The sequence below is a fragment of the Corvus kubaryi genome, unplaced genomic scaffold (assembly GCF_017639235.1).
Source record: "Corvus kubaryi isolate FWS band 111438036 unplaced genomic scaffold, C.kubaryi_AGA036_p1.0 37398, whole genome shotgun sequence".
Taxonomy (NCBI): Eukaryota; Metazoa; Chordata; class Aves; order Passeriformes; family Corvidae; genus Corvus; species Corvus kubaryi.
The window spans coordinates 4,404,027-4,427,195 of NW_024581137.1; the positions used below are offsets into that span (position 1 = coordinate 4,404,027).

General features: G+C 39.8%; 1 protein-coding gene and 1 long non-coding RNA gene across 5 annotated transcripts in view; one reads left to right on the plus strand and one right to left on the minus strand.

Annotated features, from left to right (window-relative positions):
* Positions 1-1,344: 1,344 nt before the first annotated feature.
* On the minus strand, positions 1,345-7,431 carry LOC121671364. Its single transcript, XR_006018492.1, has 2 exons — positions 7,256-7,431; positions 1,345-3,831 (listed from the first exon to the last, which is right to left on the minus strand). It is a non-coding gene; the product is annotated as an uncharacterized LOC121671364 (long non-coding RNA).
* Positions 2,881-23,169, plus strand: part of LOC121671363 (solute carrier family 12 member 7-like) — a 69,085-nt gene continuing 48,796 nt past the window's right edge. The window contains exons 1-5 of one of the 4 annotated variants that reach the window (XM_042042858.1): positions 2,881-3,130; positions 15,541-15,635; positions 18,087-18,209; positions 22,200-22,346; positions 23,079-23,133. In XM_042042858.1, coding sequence (XP_041898792.1) covers positions 3,025-3,130; positions 15,541-15,635; positions 18,087-18,209; positions 22,200-22,346; positions 23,079-23,133 — 526 coding nt within the window. In that variant the 5' untranslated portion in view covers positions 2,881-3,024. Of the gene's footprint in view, positions 3,131-7,497; positions 7,607-15,540; positions 15,636-18,086; positions 18,210-22,199; positions 22,347-23,078; positions 23,134-23,169 lie in introns of those variants that run through there. The other 3 variants (XM_042042855.1, XM_042042856.1, XM_042042857.1) reach the window with 3 other exon arrangements.

Sequence of the window (23,169 nt, forward strand, 5' to 3'; positions counted from 1 at the left end):
ATCTTATTCTACTTTGCTCTTTTTTATTTCTTATTCCAAGAAGCATACCATCAGAGTAGTCTGTTGGTAGATCTTGCATATATCCCAACACTACTTATCTCATGCTATTTCAAAGGAAATGACAAATAAATGTAAGAAGTGAGTTACTTTTCCCAGTCAAAGGTCCTCATTGTGCAATAACTTTTATAGAGGTTCAAAACCCACAGCTGTCACCTTACAGGTTGTCCCTGTAATGGGGGACAACCCACAAGCCCATATGAATTTACCCTATTTGCTCCACTGAACTGTGCCTATTTTTCATCAGATGGTTCTCCATGGTTATGACAGAGGAAACAGAAGAGAGCTGGAAGAGGAAGTGCTGCCTCTGATCATTAAAAAGTCGTTTAGCCCAAAACTCTTTCTTTGGCTCTTAGCTATTTTAAACAAAAAAATAATTGTATCAGGTTGGAGTAAAATGAAGGCTGCAGTCCTAATTTCTCTCCACTCAACCTTTTGTGCATGCAGTATGACAGTTTTCATTTTTACGGTACATGAGTTTCCTTCAATAGACTTGTCAAGGCACCAGGTGGATGTTCCTTTAAAAATGATCAGCTATTGAAAATTTTCTTCTCAATGCTCATGTATGATCCCATACCTAATACACTGCATGCTTGTCCTGGGGTGACGTTATGAAGCCGCTTTATTCCTTAACCGTCCGCTCAATGCCCAAGGCCGCTGTGCCTTTAAGATGGACCTGGGGACGGGCCCAGAGCCACGGACCAAGGGGCCAGTTGAACGGTTCGGCCCAAGGGCTCGGGAGGGAGTGCGCCGGGAGCGCTGTGCTGCTTTTTGGTTTCCTTTGTGTTCGAGCTAGCTGGGAAAAGGTTCTGTTGGGGTTTTTTTCTTGTTCTTTTTTTCCCTTTCCTTCCGCTTGCCGCACTGCCTCCCTTCCCTCCTCGCCAGTCCGGGGAGCCTGCAGGGGCGGCCCCAGCAGGCCCGCGGGGTAGCCCCGGCTGGTCCGAGCCCACATGTTTGTTCCCTCTCTGGGAATTTGTTGTGTTTTGAGGGTTTTCCCCTGTTCTACCTTGTTTTGTTTGGTGTTAACAAACAGTTTGGGTTTTTTTCCACTCTCGCTTGCTGTGACCCACTTGTCTTATTGGTGGAGGAAAAAGAGAGGCCCTTTTCCCTTAGGAGGAGACACTTATTCTGGAGTGTTTCCTCCTGAAGTTTTGTGTCCAAAACCAAGACAATGCTGTTGTCATGGTTTAGGAATGGTATTCCAAATTTAGTAGTCCCATTAGAAAGAAAACCACAAGCTGCTCCCCTCCCTCTTCGGTGGGAGATACAAAAGGCAGAGATTGCATGTTGAGGTAAGAGCAATTTACTGGAAACAGCAAGGAGATAAGAAAATGAAGAGTAACAGGAGCAATACTAATAACAAAAATGTACAAAGAAAGAGTGATTTACATGCAAATATGCTCACTAAACCTGGGACAATGAAAACTAGTGGTGGACAGACCCTCCAGACAAGAATCCCTTGTTTTTGCCCCGGTGATGACGGTGAAGGGATAGAATAACAACCTAGACAGGCACACATAGTTCAATGGTCTGCTCCCTCACAGTCACCATTAAAAAATTAGCTCTGTCCTGGACAAAAATCAGTTCTTGTTTTGAAGAAGAAATTATTATTTTGTGTATATATTTCAAAATTACATTTACTATTCTAATTTATCATTGTATCTGATTCCTTCACACTATTAATTTTGATAATAGTATGTACCATAACAAAATGAACTTTAAAAGTGCCCCAAAACATCCTTAACTCTGCAGATAACATCATTAACATTGGAGATCTGCTATCATTAGCAAAGAAACCATTCCAGTTGCTTTCTTAAGCTTGGAAGAAGGGTGAGGGAGGATGAAGAAACTTCTTTTTCATGCAAACCACTATTCTCGTTACCACAGTGACACCATGGTTTGAATGGGAAGCCCATTTACCAAGTATCAAAATGTTACCGTGCATCTCTCCCTGTCCTTTTCTTCCTGCCCCACCATCTCCACATCTGCCATCTCACTGCCACCTTTGGTGGCCAGAATCATTTTCCCCACCCCCTTCTCTGAAGGCCTCTATGCTGTGGGACAGACTGTAGTGTTACATAGACATCTTCCATCCCAATGAAGTATGGGACCCACAAAACAACCAGAGTCCTCTTCCAAAAGACACAGATACAGACTGACATGAATAGCATTTCTGCTTTATTCTAGCACTTTGATTGAGAAGATAGGAGAGCAGGAGACAAGAAAAATGCCCTTGGCTTCTAAATCTGTTTTCTCTACTTTTGGAGTGGAGATGCTACAACTTCCTTTGAGATAGAAGTTGGAGGTAAACAAGAGCTGTATCTCATCACTAGTGCTACATCATTAATATGTAATTTGATACACTACTCATCCACTGACTCTTTGAATCTGCTTCACTTCCAGTCAGAGTTTAAATGGTGACTCCAGCCTGAATCACAGGACCTTGACTTGTCCACTGCAAACCATGTCTGCTGCACAGGAGAGCAGATTTCTGGGAGCCATCTTAATCTACTGGTAGTCCAAATGTGTGCAGTGGACTTTCTCCTCCACTTGTCCAAAAGGTGATCATAAATCTCCTGCTTGGGCGTTCTGGATGCTGTCATCTGTTCAGTGATCCGGAGGATTAAGGTCCAGCAGCCTGGCTCTAGTTTCCTTTGGAAGGCAGTTTCTGTCTGGCGGGATCAGAGGAGCAGCAGCCTGGTGGTCTTAGCGCTGTAAGGATAACTGTAAGGCAAGGTTTGAGAAAGAGAGGATGCCCCAGGGCCCGGGCCCCTGCCCGAGCCCCTCCCTTCGGAGCTACGGCCGCAGCGCCATCAGTCAGGCGCTGAGGGGGAGGTGGCGCGGTGCCGGCCACCGCCCCCCCGCTGCGTGAGGAAATGGCTCTCACGTGAGGGAGGCGGCAGCGCCCGGCTCACCCTGCCCGCTGCCCTAGGAGGAGGCGCCAGCGGGTCTGGGGCCGTCTGCACCATGCCGACGAGCTTCACGGTGGTGCCGGTGGAGGCGCAGGGCGGGGAGCGGGATGGGCAGCAGCGAGAGGAGGAAGATGAAGGCGACGAGAGGGACCGGGGCACCGGTGAGAGAGTGGGGAAGCGCCGGGGGTCAACGCCTGAAGAGCGTCGGCTCTTTGTGTGCGGAGGAGCGGGTCTGCCGCATGTGGCGGGCCGGCCGACCGCCGGAGAGCCCCTGACTCCTGTGGAGGGGCCCCATCGCCTCTCTGCAGCGGGCGATGACGGGGCTACCTGTCCAGGTGGAGAAGTGTGCTTCGGGAGAGGGCGAAAGTCTGGCGCCTGGGGTGGCTGAGAGCTTGTTTCTCTTTGTTTCCTTTAGCCAGCGCCGCTGGCCGAAAGGAGGAAGTACTCATGGGCGGCTCCGGCCGGGGGAGCGGAGCACCCCGCGGTCGGGCGCGGCGCCTGCCTGGGGGCGGTGTGGGACGGTCAGACAGCCTCCCGCCTGCGACGGGGAGCGGGCGGGAGCAGCGCCGCCCACGGCGGTTTAACAGACGGAAAAGACGTAGAGACCTTTAGGATCAGATCATCAAGTCCAGCCATTAGGCTCTCTTAAAAGGTAGTTGCTGTTGGAGCTCACTAGAGAGAGGGCTAGGAGGAAAGATTCAGACTGTAGAGAAGAGTACAGTTTTACCTGCCTTGCTCCAGGTGTTTGTACAGCCATGTGCTTTTGCATCAGAGACCGTGTCTAGGGTTAAGTAGGTGTTTGCTACGAGATGCTGTCGCGTTCGGAGCCTTGTTTCTTGCTAGGCCTCGCTCCTGAAGCCTCCTGGGGGAGTAGAATCAAGTCTGAGGTGGAGCTCGGGCATCCTGAGTAAGGGTCTGCTCAGGACAGCCCCTTTTGCAGGGGCACTAGTATTTCTCTACCAGCGTTGCTGGGGAAATGAGTGATTTTTCACTTGGATGCCAAGACTCTGCTGGGAAATCAGTAATTCTTGTGGCTCTTAACACTTCCTTTTTCTGAAGCGTGTTGTAGCAGCAATACCAAGTATGGTGTGTGAATCACTGCTAGCGCTACGCGAGCTAGTTCATATCTTGCACGTTTGGACACTGTTAGAATGGATACTTCTGTAAAGGTGTGGGGGAGGGGTTAACTTTGTTAGATGACCACAGGTGAATAGATGGGGGTTTGTAAAAGGCAGTTCTTAATGTCATCTTATTTTTGTGGTACAGATGACAGATAAAAAAGGCTAATACCGTGTGATGTGGGATGTAAATGTAAAGAGATAAAAACAGATACTTGATAAACTAAATGTGTTTACATTATTTTAGGAAGCTAATATAGTAAAACACCAAGCTGACAAAGTTGGGTCATTTTCTTCCAAAGCTTTCTCCTCTTAAACCTTACTTACTCATAAAAGATATATACTACATATAGTTGCCGTTCTCTTAGTATATTTAATGATGAGTGTTTTAATAACTGCCTCTTCTTTTTCTAAACTAAATGAAATAGAAAAACAAAAACAATATAAACTGTGGCAACAGTTTGTTTCTTGTACTAGATGGATGACTGTAGTACAGCATTAATCTGGACAAATTTTCTTTTGGTAGAAGAGCTAGTCAGAGAGGCATGGTGTATGGTGTTTACTCAGATGGAATCTCAAAATACTGAATATACATACAGGCATAGTTAGACAGGATTTGTTAGACTATATGTATATATAAAGCATCTGAAAGGCTTGGAACACTTTTAAATCCTGGCAAGATGAGAGGAAGAGTGGAACTGCTGTTTTCATAGTGGTTTATCAATCAAGTGGATGAATTTATGTATGACTCTTCCCGTGTGTCTGTAAAATTGGAAGTAGAGAGGAAAACACTGAAAAGGGAAGGCATTAATTTGTATGTAAATTATAGGCGAAGAGCTCTGACTTCAGGAAGAGATTAAATGCTATACTTGACAGAGAGTTTTGGGAAGTGAAAGATGTTCTACTTACTGTTGCTTTGGGTATTGTATGGAATTGTTAGGTTAATGCTGTGTAATCAAATAATTGTTCTTGAGTTTTTCTTCTGAAAACTAAAGAATTCTGAAATACTAGTACAGCTAAAAGCTGCTGTAGTTAAGCCCATCTAAAAGCCTGCTGCTCAGAGAAGGGCTATTTGCCCTTCTCACTTCTCCAGCCTTGAGAAAAAGGCTAAGAAGTAAATAATTTCTTTCCCTGTCCTCCTCTGGGTCATTGGGTTTGCTTCCTTTTTCCTGCATTTCACCATCAGACGTTTCACTGGCCTGGTTCAGCATGCTAAACTGTGAATAAACTAAACTGCTGCAGAGGTAAAAATCACGCTTCCCATGTTTTTGAGTTGAGGTAAATGAGGGCTGCAAAAAGTGAGAATGGCTAGGGTTGTGCCAAGGTGAGTGGTGGGTAAAGCTGAGAGCAAAGAGGAAAATAAAAAAGAGGAGAATGGGAATTTCCCATTTGACTCAGCCTATATAGGTCAGCATGTTATTTTGTTCCAGCTGTTTAGAAATCTAGCATGTTAATCGGTTTTGATTGGATTGTCTGTCTTAAAAAACAAGTAGTTCTTCCTTGACTACACTAGTACCTTTTTTTAAAAAAAAAAAAAAACCCAACCTACCACACACACAAAAACCTGACAAACCTGCCCTATCAAACTCAATGCTGTTTTTTGGAGGGAATCAGCTGTATGCTGTCTTGTCATTAGATCAACAGTTTTGATTCTTATTAGCAAAGCACTTATCAATTAATGCACAGTTTTGTGCATTTATCCCCTTTCACACATTCTCACCTGATAATCATCTGTGTGGTAACGGAGTAGCCTGGGATGTTCTTACTCTATGATCTGCACTCCTTCATAATATGAAATTCCATAGCTTTGTATTTTCTGATTATATGATACTTTCATGTATGTGAAGGAGTGGAAGACATTTGTGAATTGCTATGGGATTATAGCACTAGTCACAGTAGTACTTCAGAAGAATAAGGAGGCAGAATGGAAACTAGTACTTCAAGTGAACAACGTAGTTAAGGGTGCAGCCTGCTGACTCAAATATTCACAAAGTAGCAGAAAGCATATGTGCCTGTGTCTTTTAATGTGTTTATAATATACTACAAAGAAAGGGTAGTCAGTAAATGGTTGAAGAAGAGAAGGAAATGTGAGTCTGTAGGCAGCAATGTATGAAGTTTTATAAGAAATTCTGGGTTTGATTTTTGTTGGGTATTTTGTTTTCTTCACACATATTTGTAGAGGCTGTCTAGATAGACCTGTCAAAACTTTGTAAAGTGGATCAGCTTTCTGTTCCTTAGCAGCTGTGTGTATCAGGTGTTTCAAGGCATACTAGTATTTTTAGCATCCCATAGTATTATTTATCTTGCCACAGCAGTTTCTTATTTAGAAACTAATGTGAGAACTAACTCCTGCAAAATCTTTTAAATTTGAAAACCCTCAAATACAAGGAATAGCAATGACAAACCTGATCATCTACGAAGAAGTAATCATATAACTAATGAGGCATGGATGCTGTGAATTTCTGTAAAATGTTATTTATTGGAAAACCAGGGAATAGTCGACACACGTATGTGTGTGTGTATATATATATGTGCAATGGAGGAAGATAGGTTAATCTCACTGAGATGTCTAGCATATTTTCAGTCAACCCTTCAACCTTTATAGCCTTTCCACAGCTGACCATGCTTGCGACATAGATGTTATGATCAGCGAAAGGCAGATTTTGGATGTCATTCAAATATTTGATCATAGGAACTAGTCTGTTCCTACTACTAACATCCACTTAACAGAATTGAAACACTTTGTATGAAGTTGTTTAAGGCTGGTATAGAGTGTGTAATAAATGAATGCATAAACTGGAAAACAGTGACATTTAATTTGAAAGAGAATGAACAAATTGTGCTGCCAATCTTAAAGAGAACCCTTTATAATTGAAAAATATTTATTTTTAAAAAGAGCTTACAGAGTTACTAGGATTGTATTTTAAAGTGTTTATCTGCTACACCTTAAGTAGAATAAATGACAACTATTTCTACATAAAATCAATGTTTAAAAACTAACTTGCTTAAGTACTAATATGTACTTGGTGCATAAAAGAGGGTTTTTTAATAGTACATAGGCCTTTGGAATAGGTTAATACTACTTGTTGCTAATCTCTGCTGATCTGTTTAGTGGAGATATTTTAAAGTGAATTTATTTGATAGAAATAAAACTTTAAATGTACTTACTATTAGATGAAGATGTGGGGGTATTTCAGTGACTTGACCTTCCCATTTCACTAAGGAGGGTGTTTATTGCTGACAAAAATCCTTCAGCTTAATTCTCTTCAGAGAATTCTGTGACTATCATGTAATTTGTGTCATCTGCATGCTTCATGCTGCCTGAAACCTTCATGACTAGTTTCAGGATTAATCCAATGCTAGTAAGAGACAGGATTTGAGGTCTTACACTAAGCTGAGAGGAAGGAACTGTCAGTTTCCTGTTTCAGTTCTTGATGGGTGAAGAATCAGCAGAGGAACTGACTTAATTTTCCTTAACCATGAGTGAACAACATTATGAAGAAAACGGGCCAAATCTAAGTGAGTCTCTTTAAAGACAATACTGTGGTTCTAATATCTCTCTTACTGAAATATCAGGTTCCCATACTTCCAGCCATATTATAAAGACTTTATAAAGAGCTTTTGCAGTGTTTTCATTAGAAGTTATGCTTGATTATAATAGTAGCCTAAGTAAAGAAAAGCTAAAATTTAGCTATGTTAATAACTTAGGTGATGTATGTAGTATTAGAATTATCCATTATGTAAAGGAGTTTATTTACAAGGGGCTTAAATGCACTTTGTTCTGCATATCAAGATAACATATAAATTGTGCTAATCATTAATAAAAATACTGCAAGAATTTTGTGATATAATAAATATATTTTACATTTAGACATTTAATTACTAAAAAGAGCCCAATAACATGAAACTTTGAGTTAGGTTGCACTGAATTCTTAAACCCATGTGGCAGAAAAAATGAGGTAAGATATGTTCAAACAAGTTTATTGATGCCTTTTCCATATTTGAATTTATAGCAAGATAGTGGCTTTTAAAAACTTGACTATATTTTAGAGCTCTAAGGAGTGCTTCAATATGTGGATTTAGATTGGAAGTGTTAAGGCATTTAATTTTTAAGATTCTATGACTTCTCTTCAGTTGCCTGCCAATCAAAAACTTGAACATACAGGATGTAAATATACAGGATAGAGAAGATGGAATTAAAGGTTTTGCCACAGGCAGCTTTCTTGGATGTGACACTCATATACATCAGTTTTACTGACTTTTAAACTTTATGTACTTTTACCTTAAAAAGTTTTGTTACATTAACATTAAGTGTTTGCTGTCTCTTGCGCAGAATCTTATTTTCATATTCTCAGTTTGCAGTGGTTTCTTCTTAATGTGACCAAATACTATCTGAATGAAAATGCTACCGTAGTTTTTATTTTAAATTGTTATGTTTCACCTGTATGTTGTTAACCAGAGCCAGTACACGGACTGTGATTAAGAGTTGCCCTTTGCAAACGATGAAAAGTTAGGACTTTTCTGTGAAGGATTATTCTCCAACTGCAGTTCTGCTTTAGATAACAGCATATAAAATTAACAATTTCTAGTGGGAATCAAAGCATTTCTAGTTTTCCACAAGTACGTGTTTGGAGAACAGTTATACATTGTCATAGCTGAGCTATCTTATTTGAAGTCATGTGGTTCAAAAGTTTTAGATAATTCTCACTCCTTTGAACAACACCTGTATTCTTTTATCATAAGAAAGCAACCTACTTTTGTTTTTCAGATAGATGTTAGACTCTTACCTCATGTCAGGAGAAAAAGGTGCTTGCTTTTTTGGACAAAATGTGTTTGAATACAAAAGTAAATAGGAGCATTAGGAGCATATACTTGAATATGAATAATGATGGCAGACATAGTGTGGGACAGTGAGAAAGCAGTGAATCTGGAAAGGATTTAGGGGTCAGACTGGAATAGAATAGCATGAGCTTGGTTTAATGCTGTGGTAAAGAAGGCTAACCTGATCCTTGGAGTGGAGAGGTGACGATTATACTTCTGTAAATAGCTTTGACTGAGACTGGTGTTAGAAGGCTGTTTTTGATTTTTAAAGTTTGAATTTTTTTTGTTTTGTGTAACTTAAAACCTGTACAGAATGTTTCCACAAAAATAATTTAAAAGTTAGAAAAAAGTTTTAGGAACTTAACTTTTTTGGTTTTTCAATAGAAAGGTTGAGATTGCTTGAATGAGTATAGTTACCTTCACAGAGAGAAAATACTATGAGTGGTTACATTTGGAAGCTGTTACTAGGATGTTATTGCTAGAAGTTTGAAAGAGCCAAATTTAAATAGAAATACGGAACAATCTGAGATTTTTTCAGTATTAAAAAAACCTTATTCTTTATATAAATTAATAGGGTTTTTATTCTTATTTCAGTTCTGGAAACATCAAGAGATACACCGCTTATTCTTTTTTCAGAGTTATAGAGCTTAATGCTCAAATGAAATTCTGCAGCCTGCGGAAAGATGGGAAATCAGATTAGATAGTCAAATATTTTTGTCCTTAATCTCTTGAACAGACATCATAGTGGAAATTTAGGATCACTTAAATGATCGTTTCCTTGTCTACCTCTAGCCTTCCTCTGCCACTTTCTCTATGACAAGACACCTATAACATTTTTTTTTCACACTCTACTACTTGTGATTCAGGGGTGGGGAAGGAAGCAGATGTGGGAATTTAGTGCTATTGTCATGAATGCTAAGGAAGTTGTTTCTCTTCGAGGAATTGCTCATTCCTATGCTGATTGTCTCTGGTGACAGCATAAGCATTTATAATAAATAGTTCAATTCGTGGGAGGAACAGTGTGATATGGGGATGCAGATGGGTGAGTAGTAAGTATAAGAGGGGAATTGCAAAGTTGTTAGGGCTTGAACGGACACCTGGAGATCATCTAGTCCAACCCCCAAATGAGAGGGCCACTTCTTTGGCAAAGGTGGCTTCTGCATGTTTAACCTATACTGTTGGGTTCTGTTTTGCACTATATAAAATGCGCCAGTTTGGATCAGCTTAGAAATTTTGAACTATTAACATACCTTAAAAGTAATCTACCTGTCGATGTTTTTTAGGATCACTACTCTGAAACTTCTGGAGAATATGAATTTGGACACATTGCTGTCTTTTGCCTCTGTGACCAACACTGAATTGTGATACGCAAAAATTTTTACCTAAGTTTTGTTTGGTGTGTGGAAGTGTTAATAAGGATGACATTGTCAGCAAATTTAAGACCAGCACAGCTCTGGGATGGTTTGTGGTAATTTGTGTGGGTTTGGGGGACTAGAGAGTATGGGAGTGTGCACATTGTGATGATCTGCATGAACACACTGACTATTACCTTGAGACAGATCTCCTACCTTCTCTTCCTGCAGCTGTATGTCTTGTCTGCAAAAGAAAATGTCATTGTTGCAGCTAATTTCCATGCAGATATAACTACCCACCACAGTGCTTGAGTATCTGTAGAAATCAAGAGTAGGGCTTTTTGCTTGTCCCATCAACACAGCAAACACCACACAGGCTTTTAGGAAAGGTACATTAGTTAGGGCTTCAGTTTGTCTACTGGTCCAGCAATAAGCACAGAGTTGTGCTAGGTTATATGAACATTCTGTATCAGATTAAAAATAGTAATAATTTTTAAAGCAGATATGGGGTAGAAACATAATTTTTAAAGCTTAGGCTTTGATGACTTATACTGGGTGACATGGAGTATGACATCAACCAACAAATTTTTTTTGTGTGCCAGAAGACAGATGAAGTATACCATAACCAAACCCAAAGAAGTTTTTTGTTGTTGTTGTTATTTTGTCTTTCTTGTGGTCCAAAATTAGATACTAGTCAAGATTTAAGATTTTTGCCTATAAATCCTCATAAATTGAGTTACTTTCAGAAATCAAGCAACAGGAAGTATAGATTTTTGGAATGCTTTAGTTGCAGACACTGGTTTTCAGAAGAAATGCAGCTTAAAGACATGTCTGAAACTACACTGGAAATTATAATTTTTATTTTATGTTTAACTCAGCTCCACACTTGAGAAGAGTTTGAACAGACTCAACTTCAAAGAAACCTAAGGGAAAGGTGATTTGTTTGTCAGGCATTGGAACAGGCTGCCCAAGGAAGTGGCTGAGTCACCATCCCTGGTGGTGTTTAAAATATGTGTAGGTGTGGTGCTTAGGGACATTGTTTAGTGTTGAATTTGGCAGTGTTAGGTGAGTAGTTTGACTCAATGGTTCTTTTCCAACCTAAGTTATTCTATGATTTGACCGTTTTAAAGCTTCCTCATAGAATTCAAGGGAATCAGGTTAAGATAAACTGTAGATGGCTTGAGACTTACTAGTGAAATGAAGTACTTATTCCTTTTGTGTTCCATGTTACCTCAGTAACTGAAATAGCTTTTTCTATTGTCCACCTGATGCATGAGGGGCAAGATTTACAGCATTTGTGAAAAGTGTTAATCCTGTTAGTTCTGGTTTTCTAGCAAATAATTTCTTTTCTGTTGAATCTTCTTTTGAAGAAGGGACAAGCTAAAGATTGAGATGGTTTGTTTGGTTAACTTCACCATGGATGTTGTCTGTGTGTTGAGATCCTGAAACTAGTTCTTTCTCCTGAATGATATAATACATGTCAATTTGATTTACATGTTTATAAGGCTCACTGAATATCTAAACATATTCAATAAGCATACTTCAAAAGGTGGTGTTTTTAAATTTGAAATAAAGGTGATTTTTTTTTGACAGCAGTGATGAAAACTCAAAGGTGTTCATAGGTGTTTTTATAAATATATTAACAACAAAGAGGACCAAGGAAAACCTATCCTTTATTGGATGTGAAGGGAAACATTGTAACCAAGGATGAGGAAGTCTGAGGTGCCTTCTTTGCCTCAGTCTTCAACAGAAAGATTGGTTTTCCTCACGAGAACCAGCCCCCTGAGCTGGTAGAGAGAGACGGGGAGCAGAACTGACCCCCTGTAATCTAGAAAAAAGTAGTCAGTGATCTGTTGAGCCACTTAGACACTCACAAGTTTATGGGGCTGGATGGGACCCACCAGAGTGTACTGTGTGAGCTGGCGGATGAGCTTGCTAAGCCATTCTCTATCATTATTGTTAGTCCTGATAAACTGGGGAGGTTCCAGACAACTGGAGGTTAGCCACTGTAGCACACGTATGAGGTTCAATAAGGCAAAGCACCATGTCATGCACAACAACCCCATGCAACTCTACCGGCTGGGAGAAGAGTTACTTGACAGTGGCCCATCAAAATAGGACCTTGGAGTGCAGGACCAGCAGCTGGATGAATATGGGCCAGCAGTGTGCCCAGGTGGACAAGAAGGCCAATGGCATCCTGCCCTGTATTGAAAATAGTGTGGCTAGCAGGACTAGGGAAGTGATTGTTGCTCTGTACTTGGCACTGTTAAGGCCACACCTCGAGTTTTGTGTCCACTTTTTGGCCCCTCTCTTCAAGAAAGAGGTTGAGTTGCAGAGTGTGTCCAGAGAAGAGCAATGAAATTGGTGAAGGGTCTGGAGCACAAGTCTGGTGAGGAGTGGCTGAGGGAGCTGGGCTTGTTCAGCATAAAGAAAAGGAGGCTCTGGGGATACCGTATCACTCTCTAACTACCTGAAAGGAGTTGTAGCAAGGTGGAGGTTGGCCTCTTCTCCCAGGCAACTAGCAATATGGCTAGAGGAAATGGCCTCAAGCTGCACCCAGGGAGGCTCAGGTTGGACATCAGGAAGAATTTTTGTACTGAAAAGGTGGTTAAACATTGGAATGGACTGCCCAGGGAGGTGGTAGAGCCACCATCCCTGGGGGTGTTCAAGAAATGACTGAATGTGGCACTTAGTGCTGTGGTTATGTTGGCATGGTAGTGTTCAGTCAAAATTTGAACCTGATCGTAGAGCTCTTTTCCAACCTTAATGCTTTTATGATTCTGTGATTCTAATGACTTTATGACAATTGTAGAATTAGTCAACAAACTGCAGATGACAGAGTACTTCTCAGTTTGCTTTTGTGGTCACTTTTTCAGCATTGATTCTTTTTCAAGTGAAGCTAAAATAATATTTGACATGATCAGCAATACCTATCAAAATGCTGTGCCAAATATCCACAAATACAAAAAGAGAGCTGTATTAGAGAAACAGGACTTTTTTGCACTCTGTCACTACCAGACTGTTTTGAAGACTATTGTTAGAAAGCTTTGAAATAGGCAGAATATTGGTTGGAAACACTGAAAAAGGTTTCCTATTCTTCAGATCCTAAGTTCTGCATTTTTCCATTTGATGACTGTTAGGTGCATTTAACAAGACACGTTTCTTAGAGATATTGTGCTCTGAGCTTTTTCCTATTGGAGCAAAGCCAAGTAACTCTGTTTAGAAATACGAACATATAAAGGACAGCTTCACTATTCTTCTACCTACAATTTAAAATATTGTGTAGTGCTGAGATACTGATTTTTATGTCCAGAACTGGTTAGACAAAACCATAGTATTTAACGTCAGAATTATGAATACTGATTCACGTTATTTTTTTTGCTACCCTTTTGGTGTTTTGATTAGTCTGGTGATACCCACTGAAGGAGTAACTCCAGTGACACTACATTCTGTATGAGTTCAAAACAATAATTGAAATTTCCCTGCTCACTTTTCGAAGAGTTATCCTTTCTGAAGGGATTGGAAGTACCCTGAGAGGAATACTAATATTTAGTTAATCATTACAGGTACCAGCTGTCAGTTGGTGAGAAAGTCGATAGAAGTGTGACCTCAGCAAGACTGACATAGAACAACCTTAGTTTTATTTTAACTTGGGAATGGACCTTTTAATGAATGGTTTATAAAGCTTCACCAAAAACAATGGGGTGATTTCAAGGAATGGAGATAAAAGAAAAACAATGTTCCAAAAATCTTGGAAAGGAAATGCAATGTCTTAAGCAAGAAGTCCTAGTGCTCACATGCTTTAGCAAAATGAAAAGAGGAATCAGGATGTATTTGTTTTAGGATGGAGTTGCTTTTTGTTGTCTGTAAAAAAGCTAACTGAACCTTTCTCTAAATACAATGGAGCCCATTAAAGGATAAATGTCAATTTCTCAGATAATCTTGTGCTAAACCAACATGTTCCATATACTGTGAAAAATTTCAAGGTGTTAGTTCATGAGGGAGATTCTTTTGCGTTCACAATGCTCCTTCTGCTGGCCTTGCATTAACCGTTGTTGGACGAGGGGCACCTAACCAGGCTGTAGGACTTGAAGCAGTGGGAGACTAAATATAACCTGTAGAGAAACAGAAAAATGAAAGTTGGAGGATAAGGATAGAAGGAGGTATATTGTACAGGTGAATTCATCACCATTTCTTCTCTGGACTGGGGAACTAATTTTAGAGTCCTAATGGACAATTGCTATCTTCTGTGTCTCTTATGACAGTATGTGGTTTCTATGTCATGATACCAACAAGTTAGTGATACTGTAGAGAGTGGTAGGAAATCAGTGGTGGGAAATCCACAGTGCCTCTTCTTTTTGAGGGACTGAGATCTATTTATGTCTGGTTTACAACCAAGGTAATATGTTGTGCTGAGACTAGTGTACATGTTTGCCAGAGCTTTCTTCTGGGACTTCATGTGGAGAGAAATGTCCTGTAGGGGCAGAGGGAGGAGACAGGGAAGAAGAGTACAACTTGTTCTTCAATTGTTCTTTAATTCTGTAGTGAAGAAACTGTCGTAGGTGCTATTGCTGTAATTTGTGAATATAAGAGCAAAAAGACAGGCAAAGTGGCACAGGCAAGGACTTGAGATTATTTGGAAATGCCAATATTGTGACAGTATCAGCATGTAATAGTTTATGTAGTTTGTGGGCTGGAAGGCAGTGAAAGTAATGCTGTATTTTTTGAGAGGAGTGCCAGAGCAGATCAGTAGAGCTACAGGTTAATGAAGTTTATATTTCAATAAGGAATAGATTAAGTAAAACATGTCATGGAAGGGTCCCCACAACCTTTACAAAGTAATTCCTTTTGCATTGTTTTTCATAAATTCCTGCCTCAACTACTGGAGATTTTTTGAGGGAGTTAGTAAAGTAATGAAAAGCCAGGCTGGGGGGTTATTTTATTGTATATCCAGAACATTTATGTGAAGTTTATTGCAATTATCAAGTGTTTTTAGGTAAACTAGAAAAGGTAGGGGAGAAATCAGTGTGTGTGTTAGAGAATAATAAGTAAGAGTTAAGAGATAGAATGCTATACAAAGATTAGACTGTTAAAATAAACTTAATTTCCTTAAATGTTTAACATCTGCATGTCTGAGATGAAGAGTGGGTTTTGCAGCCACCTATGGTGTTTTTTAGAACCATTTCTTAAACCAGAGTCTTGTAACTATTCCTTTTATGGTATAATGTATCATTTCATTTTATCTTTCTCTTGTTTTTAATTCTGTTACTTTTCCACTAGGGGATGGGACTGCCAGGGAAAGTAGTCCATTTATTAACAGAGCAGAATTTGACAGAGGAAATACGTATGAAGGAAAGAATATGGCTCTCTTTGAGGTGAGTTAAATACTCCAAAAACATATTTTACCTTTCATGGAGATGCGCAAGCACCTGCTTGCTTTCTGTCTTGAAATTTAGTGGGGGGAAAATGAGTTTTAATAACTTTTTCATAGTTTGGTTCCTGCTAACATTCCATTTCAGTGGATTTGAATGATATATAGGCAAGAACAGTAAATACTGGTGTGCATTAATGGGAAGAAATAATAAGACAAAATAATTCTTGCATTTAATTTTTTTGGGCTAGAATCTAGACATTGTTAGAGGAAGTTGCTGGAAGTTAAATCTATTTGTTTTAAGAAAGCAGTATTCAGTTTTTAAAGGATTAGCAAAAGATTTTGTTCAACAGGGGAATCACAGATTTCTCGTAAAGCAGCAAAGCTATAAAACAAACTTATAAGCCATGACTTAGTTGTATTGTCCAATTATAGTATAGAGCATACCATAGCAATTTCTAATGTAAACATCTGCTTTATAATGGATGTTTCATACCTCTATAATCGACTGAATGATTATAATCAATTAGTGAAAAAAGTATATTAATTTAGTACATTTAAGGGCCACTTTTGCAATTAAGTAGTATTTCTAGTAAAAACCTTAGTTGTTCTGCTCTAGCAGCATCAACTGGCCTGGCTCTGATGCTTGCTGTTAACAAAAGCAAGGTCCTTCCAATATTGTTTAGCCACCTTGCTGTTGCATTCTTGTAAATGTTTTCTTGTTCTCTTATGCTTCTCTCTTCTTCCTTTCAAATGTCTTTGCGCAGAGGACATGATCTTTCAGTTCATTTTGTGCATGAACCAAAAAATGTGTATGTACTATTTTTCGCTGTCTTAGAGAAAATTGTGCTAAGGATCAAAATAATGTCCATAATTAATTGTCTTTTTATCATGTATGCAATATCTTAGTATTTTTTGACAGGAACAATATTTAAGTTTTGTCACTGAATTTCTCTCCTTCAGGCTCTATTCCATAAAGCCATTCCCAAAACTTTATGTGGTTCAAATTAGTTGCTGTTTTCCTTAGTGATGATAACTTGGCCGTAGCTGCTTTTTGTCCCAAATCTGTTATTTTGAATCATGACCTACCTTAAATCCTCAGCTGATATAAAACCATTACTTTTACATATCTCAAGTTATAGACAGTGCTGTTAACAGTATCATGTTGAAAGCCTTCTAGTGACTTCATCACCAATGGTGATGTTGTTGTGAATCTTTTCTCATACTATGTATGTTTCAGAGTAAGTTTCCTACAATCTTGTTTTTCTGATGTTTTCAGATGTTGGAGTTGTTGTATAAATTGTTAAAAAGAAGTTTGACTATTATGATTGTTATCATTACCTAATCTCCCAGGCAGAGATACTTCTTGTCTGTGTTTGTCACCCCAATTGTAGAGGGATTCGTTGCGGAACAGGGGCATATGATACCCCTGGAAAGATTGGACAACCCAGGGTTGCTGAGGAAAAACCCCTGAACTGGCCCCTGGCTGCAGGCAACCCTGGAAAGCACCTGGCTGCAGGCAGCCCTGAAAGCCCCTGGCAATACACTGGTTCATTCTCCCACGGATTAGAGGCCGTCTAGAGGGACTGGGTGTGAATCTTTGCAAAAGTAGATATAAGCTTGTATAGGTAAACAATAAAGGAGAGAACGATGCTCAAATCGTATTGGTGTATGTGTCGTTACTCTGGCTAGCTCTCCAGCACTCAGACCTCCCCCAAAAACCCGATCTCGTCTTCTTTCCAGTGTTCAGTTTTTGTGTATTTAATTGAATTCCCTTGGATCCATTTTTCTTGGGATTCTTGTGTTGTATATTCTTCTGGATTTTGTTATTTGTTTTAGCATGTTTTTGTTTCGTGGCAGATAATTGGCTAAAGAAAGATGGGCTGACTTCTGTGTCAGGTGGTATTACATATGTGCAATAACATGTGATATGCATATGTGTGGGTATTTTCAACACATTAACACTTTGGAAGTAGTATGCCTGGTGTAAGATAAAATATGTAAGCCTGCAGTGGTAGACTTTAGAGAGATCCTTAAGTATTTTGGTGCTTGAGAAATCATTTGAAGTCACTCTTTAAACACAAGCAAGATGCTGGAAAAACACCCTAATGACTCAGCCCTACCAGTACAATTGCTAAAGACTGTATTGTGATAGAAATATATTTTTAAAATTAACAGTGGTCCTTCTCTAGGTTTTCCTTATATTCGAGCTGCATATTTTAAGATAGTGTAAAAATATGAAAGAAATGGTGCAACACAGCCATGTAGTGTTAAACTTCTAGAAAGAATAGAACTCTCCTGTTGGTTGAAAGCTTAGTGGTATTTTGTCATGCTAATTTTTTTATTTGGCTGAATCAGGGCTGACCTGTTGAGTATGTGTTTGAAGTAGTATCATAAAATGATGACTTTAAAAAAAATCTATTTAATAAATGCAGTGTTCTTCAAAATCCAACAGGAAGAAATGGATAGTAACCCCATGGTGTCGTCTCTTCTGAATAAACTAGCAAACTACACCAATCTGACTCAAGGAGTGGTGGAACATGAAGCAGATGAAGACAGCAAACGAAAGGAAGTCAAGGTATTTAGACTTCTAATAATTTATCGAGACAAAGCTAACTACAAAGAGGAGCATTTTTCAACCTGAAAATAGAATATGTGGATACCTAAAAACAGGAGTAAGATTTGTAATACCATGTTTAGAACTGAAGCATTTGCAGAAGGACTTGTGTTAACTTGATGTTCTTGTTAGCATATTTTAGCAAGACTTTGCTGTAGAACCCCTAGGAAAAACATGTGCTAATCTAGGATCTGAAATATGGATTATACCCAGTTTCTTCTTCCTTGTGAACTTGTTTGAGCATCAGTACCTGTTACCTACCTCTAGTGAGCATACAATAGGACTTTTTGCAGGTTTATTAATATATTTTAACTGCCTAGGTTTTTAGGTAGTTATGTTAAGGCAAGTTTGAGATGAAGCAGGTCACTCTTAAATCTATAAGCATATTTGTATCTCTTAACATGGTAGTAGTTTTTTTGAGTAACTGTCTTGGTTTTGTGTGTCAGAGTAAGTATTTTTAAAACTTAGTGGATGCGTTCCAAGAAAACATTTTGTTGCAAACATCAAAAATACTATACTTGGGGGAGGGGAAGGCATATATTCTGTTTGACACATTGCTAAACACACTTGCTAGAAGTGAACTGAATTCATCAAGGGTTGTCTGTCTACTGGATACCCAAAGTGTGTGTCTCTGCCTCTGTAGAAATGGAATGTATGCAACAGTTGGAGTCTGTAGTGGCATGTTAGATTGATCCCTCTGAGAGCAAGGACTGTTTTGGAAGGAGAAAGCTTGGATCAAAACCTGATAGAGTATAAGAACTTGTAGGCAAGGAGGGATGATGAGCTGCATGGTGACTGAAACGAAGATAATTAAGGTAGAGGTTGGGAAAGGGACAGTGCTGGGAGTCATCTCTCTTTTTGTAGGAGAAGGGGTGCTGCTACTGAATTTATATGCTGAGCTATGAAGAAAAGAGGAGAAGCACATGAGAATGAGTGAAAGGAAAATGAGCACAGAGCAGAAGAGACAGAGATGAAAATAAGCTAAGAAGGGCGACTCATTTGACCGGAAGGGAGATTTTGAGTGGAAGTTGGTACCAGGACAGTGGGCAAGAGTCAGGAATAAAGTCCAGCTGTTTGTTTAACTTTTTGCTTATCCTGCATTTGTTCATGAGTGTGCTTTCTTTCTGTTTGTCTAGTTGTGCTTGATCTATATTTGTTTCATCTCATCTGAAGGTAAACTTCAGACACGGGAAAACTAACACTGATCTACTCACACTTTCCTTAGTGTGATCCCTGTTGTCCATTCAGCCGCTGTGTAGAGGTTTTTTTCAATGCAGCACCATATTACTCCCTCTGGAGCTGACTATCCAAATAAACACTTAATCTTGTTTGTGCGCCATGTGGTGGCTTGATAACATGATTTTTATGTACGTGTCTGTTGGGGTTTTAGTTTAGTCCTAGTTTTTTTCCTGTTAAAGGAATTTTTTCCCATATGCATGTTGCTAGGGGACAAATGGCTGTTGTTGGGGTCTCTCCCCCTGCCATGGAGCCCTGGGAGAGGGGCCCTGGGGGGGAGACACGGGGTTTCCCTGCCCCTGGTCAGCTTCATTTCCCATTGGTTGGTTTGGGTTCCCTGGTGTGGCCAAGGACCCTCGGGTCCCGTGACTGGGGAGTTCCTGAGCTGAGCCCCAGCCATGCGGCTGGAGAAATAAACATCTCTGAAACATCTACCACGAATCTGTCCATATATACTTCGCTTCCACGGGACTCCTGGTTTGATATATGCGTGTTGCAGTAATCCCCGCTGTAACAGACTGTACTTAAGAAAGACAAAAGAGCTGCCCATTGGGGGTGGGGTGGGCCTGGCTACTCCTTTGTTTCACCTGGGTGTGGGGTCAGTTCGCTCTTGGCGTTCGGAGAGAGAAGATGCAGAGAAAGGAGCTGCTGGTTCTTTTTCTTCGACCGTTTTTCTTTCTGCTGGAAACAATGCCGGGATCCCAAAGCCGCTTTCCCTGCCCTGCTGGAGGCCGGGCTGTGGCCGCCCTGCCCCGCTGCTGCTTCGAGCTTTCGCTGCGTTGTAGCCGTCGACCTGCCTGACTGACCTCCGGGGGGTTCCCCATTTGGATACATCTCGTCTGGCCTCTGGGATTTGTGCTCGTCCCTGCCGCTCCAGCCTGCTGTTCCTGAGAGTCCAGCCGGACACCGGGGCCAGCTGTCCAGCGGTTTGTGAAGCCCTTGTTCCATCCCTTCCCGGGATCCCAGGCCACTGGTGCCACGTGCTCCCCGAGCTCGCTCCGGAGCGCCCCCTGCAGCCGCGGGGGAACCATCGCACCTGCCCTGCTCACCGGGAGCCGCCAGCGCCCCTGCCGGCTGCGAGCGGAACTGCACCCGAGGGGAAAGGGCCCGACAGCCGAGAAGGCTGGGACTGGGTTTGTGATTGTTTGCTGTTACTGCCATAGTTATTGTTGTTTTGTTTGACTGGTTATATATATAATAGTAAAGAACTGTTATTCCTATTTTCCCACATCTTTGCCTAAAGGCCCTTGATTTCAAAATTATAATAACTCGGAGGGAAAGGGGTTACATCTGCCACTTCAAGGGAGGCTTCTGCCTTCCTTAGCAGACACCTGTCTTTCAAAACCAAGATAGTGTCTTAATTTCATTTCTGAAATTGTGGTAGTTAAGTAGCAGCCTGTCAGAGCAGCATTTTTAATGGTGTGATTGAGACAGTAGTGTTGATGTTGCACATGGGTATTGCCCAAGATGCTAAAAATAAAAAAACATAGTCCAAATGACATTCTATGATTCCTTATAAGTACTTGGAAACTTAGTATTTTCTAAATAATTTTGATAACTTCTAAAGCATCAATGCTTGCTTATTTATTTAAATTGATTGCCATTTTTCACAGCCCAAGTTGTGATTTAAGACCACCTTGTGTATCTGGAAAGCTACTGTGTATAACTGTTGATTCTAACTAGAGTATTTCAAAGCCTGATTTCTCTTCATAAATGCTGAAGACCAAAACTTTAGTGATGAAGCCTGAATTCTTTTGTGTGTGTCTTCACCTATGATGATCACTAGCAAATAAAAGGTACACATATACTATGTTGTGGCAGGTTTTACAACTTTTGAAAAAAGAAATTGTAGTCAGCTCTGCATTATTACCGCAGGCCTGGGCCCTAGGGTATATCACTGTGTCCCGCAGCCATAGGGAGGAGGAGGAGAGAAGATCCAGCAGGCAGGAATTGTGCAGCAAGATTGATTTATTTATTTATTTTACAAACTCTTTTATAGACTTTTTTCTTCATAGTCTAATTGGACAAAGGATCAGCCACCCCTTGGGGTGATTGGCTAAAATCCTAAAACATCCATTGTCAAAATATTTTCCTACTATACCATAAACAAGACTTTTCAAGGTTGCAGGTGGCTTGGTTGTTTACATACCCTGCTACCTCTCCTGTGAGAGAGAGAAGTCTCTCATGGACTTAGAAAATAGCAAGAAAATCCTTGCTAGCAGCATTTTTGTATCTACACTGCATTACTTCTTCCTCTGTCTTAATACCTTGTCTGTCGTTTTTAAAAATTGAAAATACTTTTGAATATAACTTCTTGTGCCAGCTGTGTGGCAATTTTGCAGACTATAGATGATATTTTGATTATGGCAGTAGCTTATCTTCAACATGCAACTTTACCCTGTAACTGGTATTTCAGAAGAAAGTTTGTAAAGTGTTATAATCAACAGATAAAGGACTGCCCTATCCCTATCAAGTTTTCATCCTAATTCCTGTGGAACAAGAGAGTTCACTATCACAAATAGTTTTCTCTCTTTTCAGGAATTTTTCTGCATAAATAGCATGTGAATATTTGTGAAGCTGGACACTCTGAAGCTACCATTCAGTTTCACTTGGCATTTGTTCGTGGAGCATTTGTGATAAGGGTTTGTGCCATAAAGTTCTTATGGGTTTAAATTTTTTAGTACAAAGGAATTGATGTTCTCACTTTTTTTCCAGGGTCCACAAATGGGCACTTTTATTGGTGTGTATCTTCCCTGTTTGCAAAACATCTTGGGAGTCATCCTTTTCCTGCGTTTAACATGGATTGTGGGAACAGCTGGAGTTCTTCAGTCTTTCATCATTGTGTTCATGTGTTGTGCTTGTGTAAGTTAACCATATTTTACTTTTTTTTAAACTCTTGGCCAAATCCTCTGTTGCAAGAGTACTGATACCTTCTACTATATCAGTATCAGGGTAAAGTAACCATATTTAATCATATTGGTTAAATTGTACTGATATTTAACCAATAGGGTTAAATTGAGAGAGGTGGGTTGTATATTTAAGCAGTGACTGTCACATATCAGTCTAACCTGTATGGAGATTCTTTTGAGTTGATCAAAATAAGCTTTCGTTTGAAGTATTATATGAGTTTTATTAAGTTGGCCTTTAGCAAATGTTTCATTATTTACTTTGAGATCTGAACCGTTCTCCATTTTACTACTTCAGAACAAACTGAATAATAAACTACAAATCAAACCAGAGCATTAGGTCCATAAAGTAATATTTTAGAATGTGAGACCACTACTAGATGTCATCATAACAATGTTACAATCAGTTTTCGCTACTTTTTAATTGGAATAATGAAAATACTGTTTTAAGTGTATTCAATGGTCTGTATTCTTCCAGTTCTTTTTAAAGACTGTGTCAAATATCTAAGTAAACGAAATCTTCCGCTGAAAAGTTGAGTACTTGAGTTGCATGGATATCCCAAATTAAACATCTTAGTTTAAAAAAAAAAAAATCTAGTTTCATTTGATTACTGTTTTGCCCAGTCTTTAAAAAAAAAACTTCCAGAACTCTGGTATTTTAAATTTCCTCTATTTCATCTTTCCACAGACTATGCTAACTGCAATTTCAATGAGTGCTATAGCAACAAATGGTGTAGTTCCAGGTAATGAAGAATTTTATCTTAGATGGCAAATTGTCA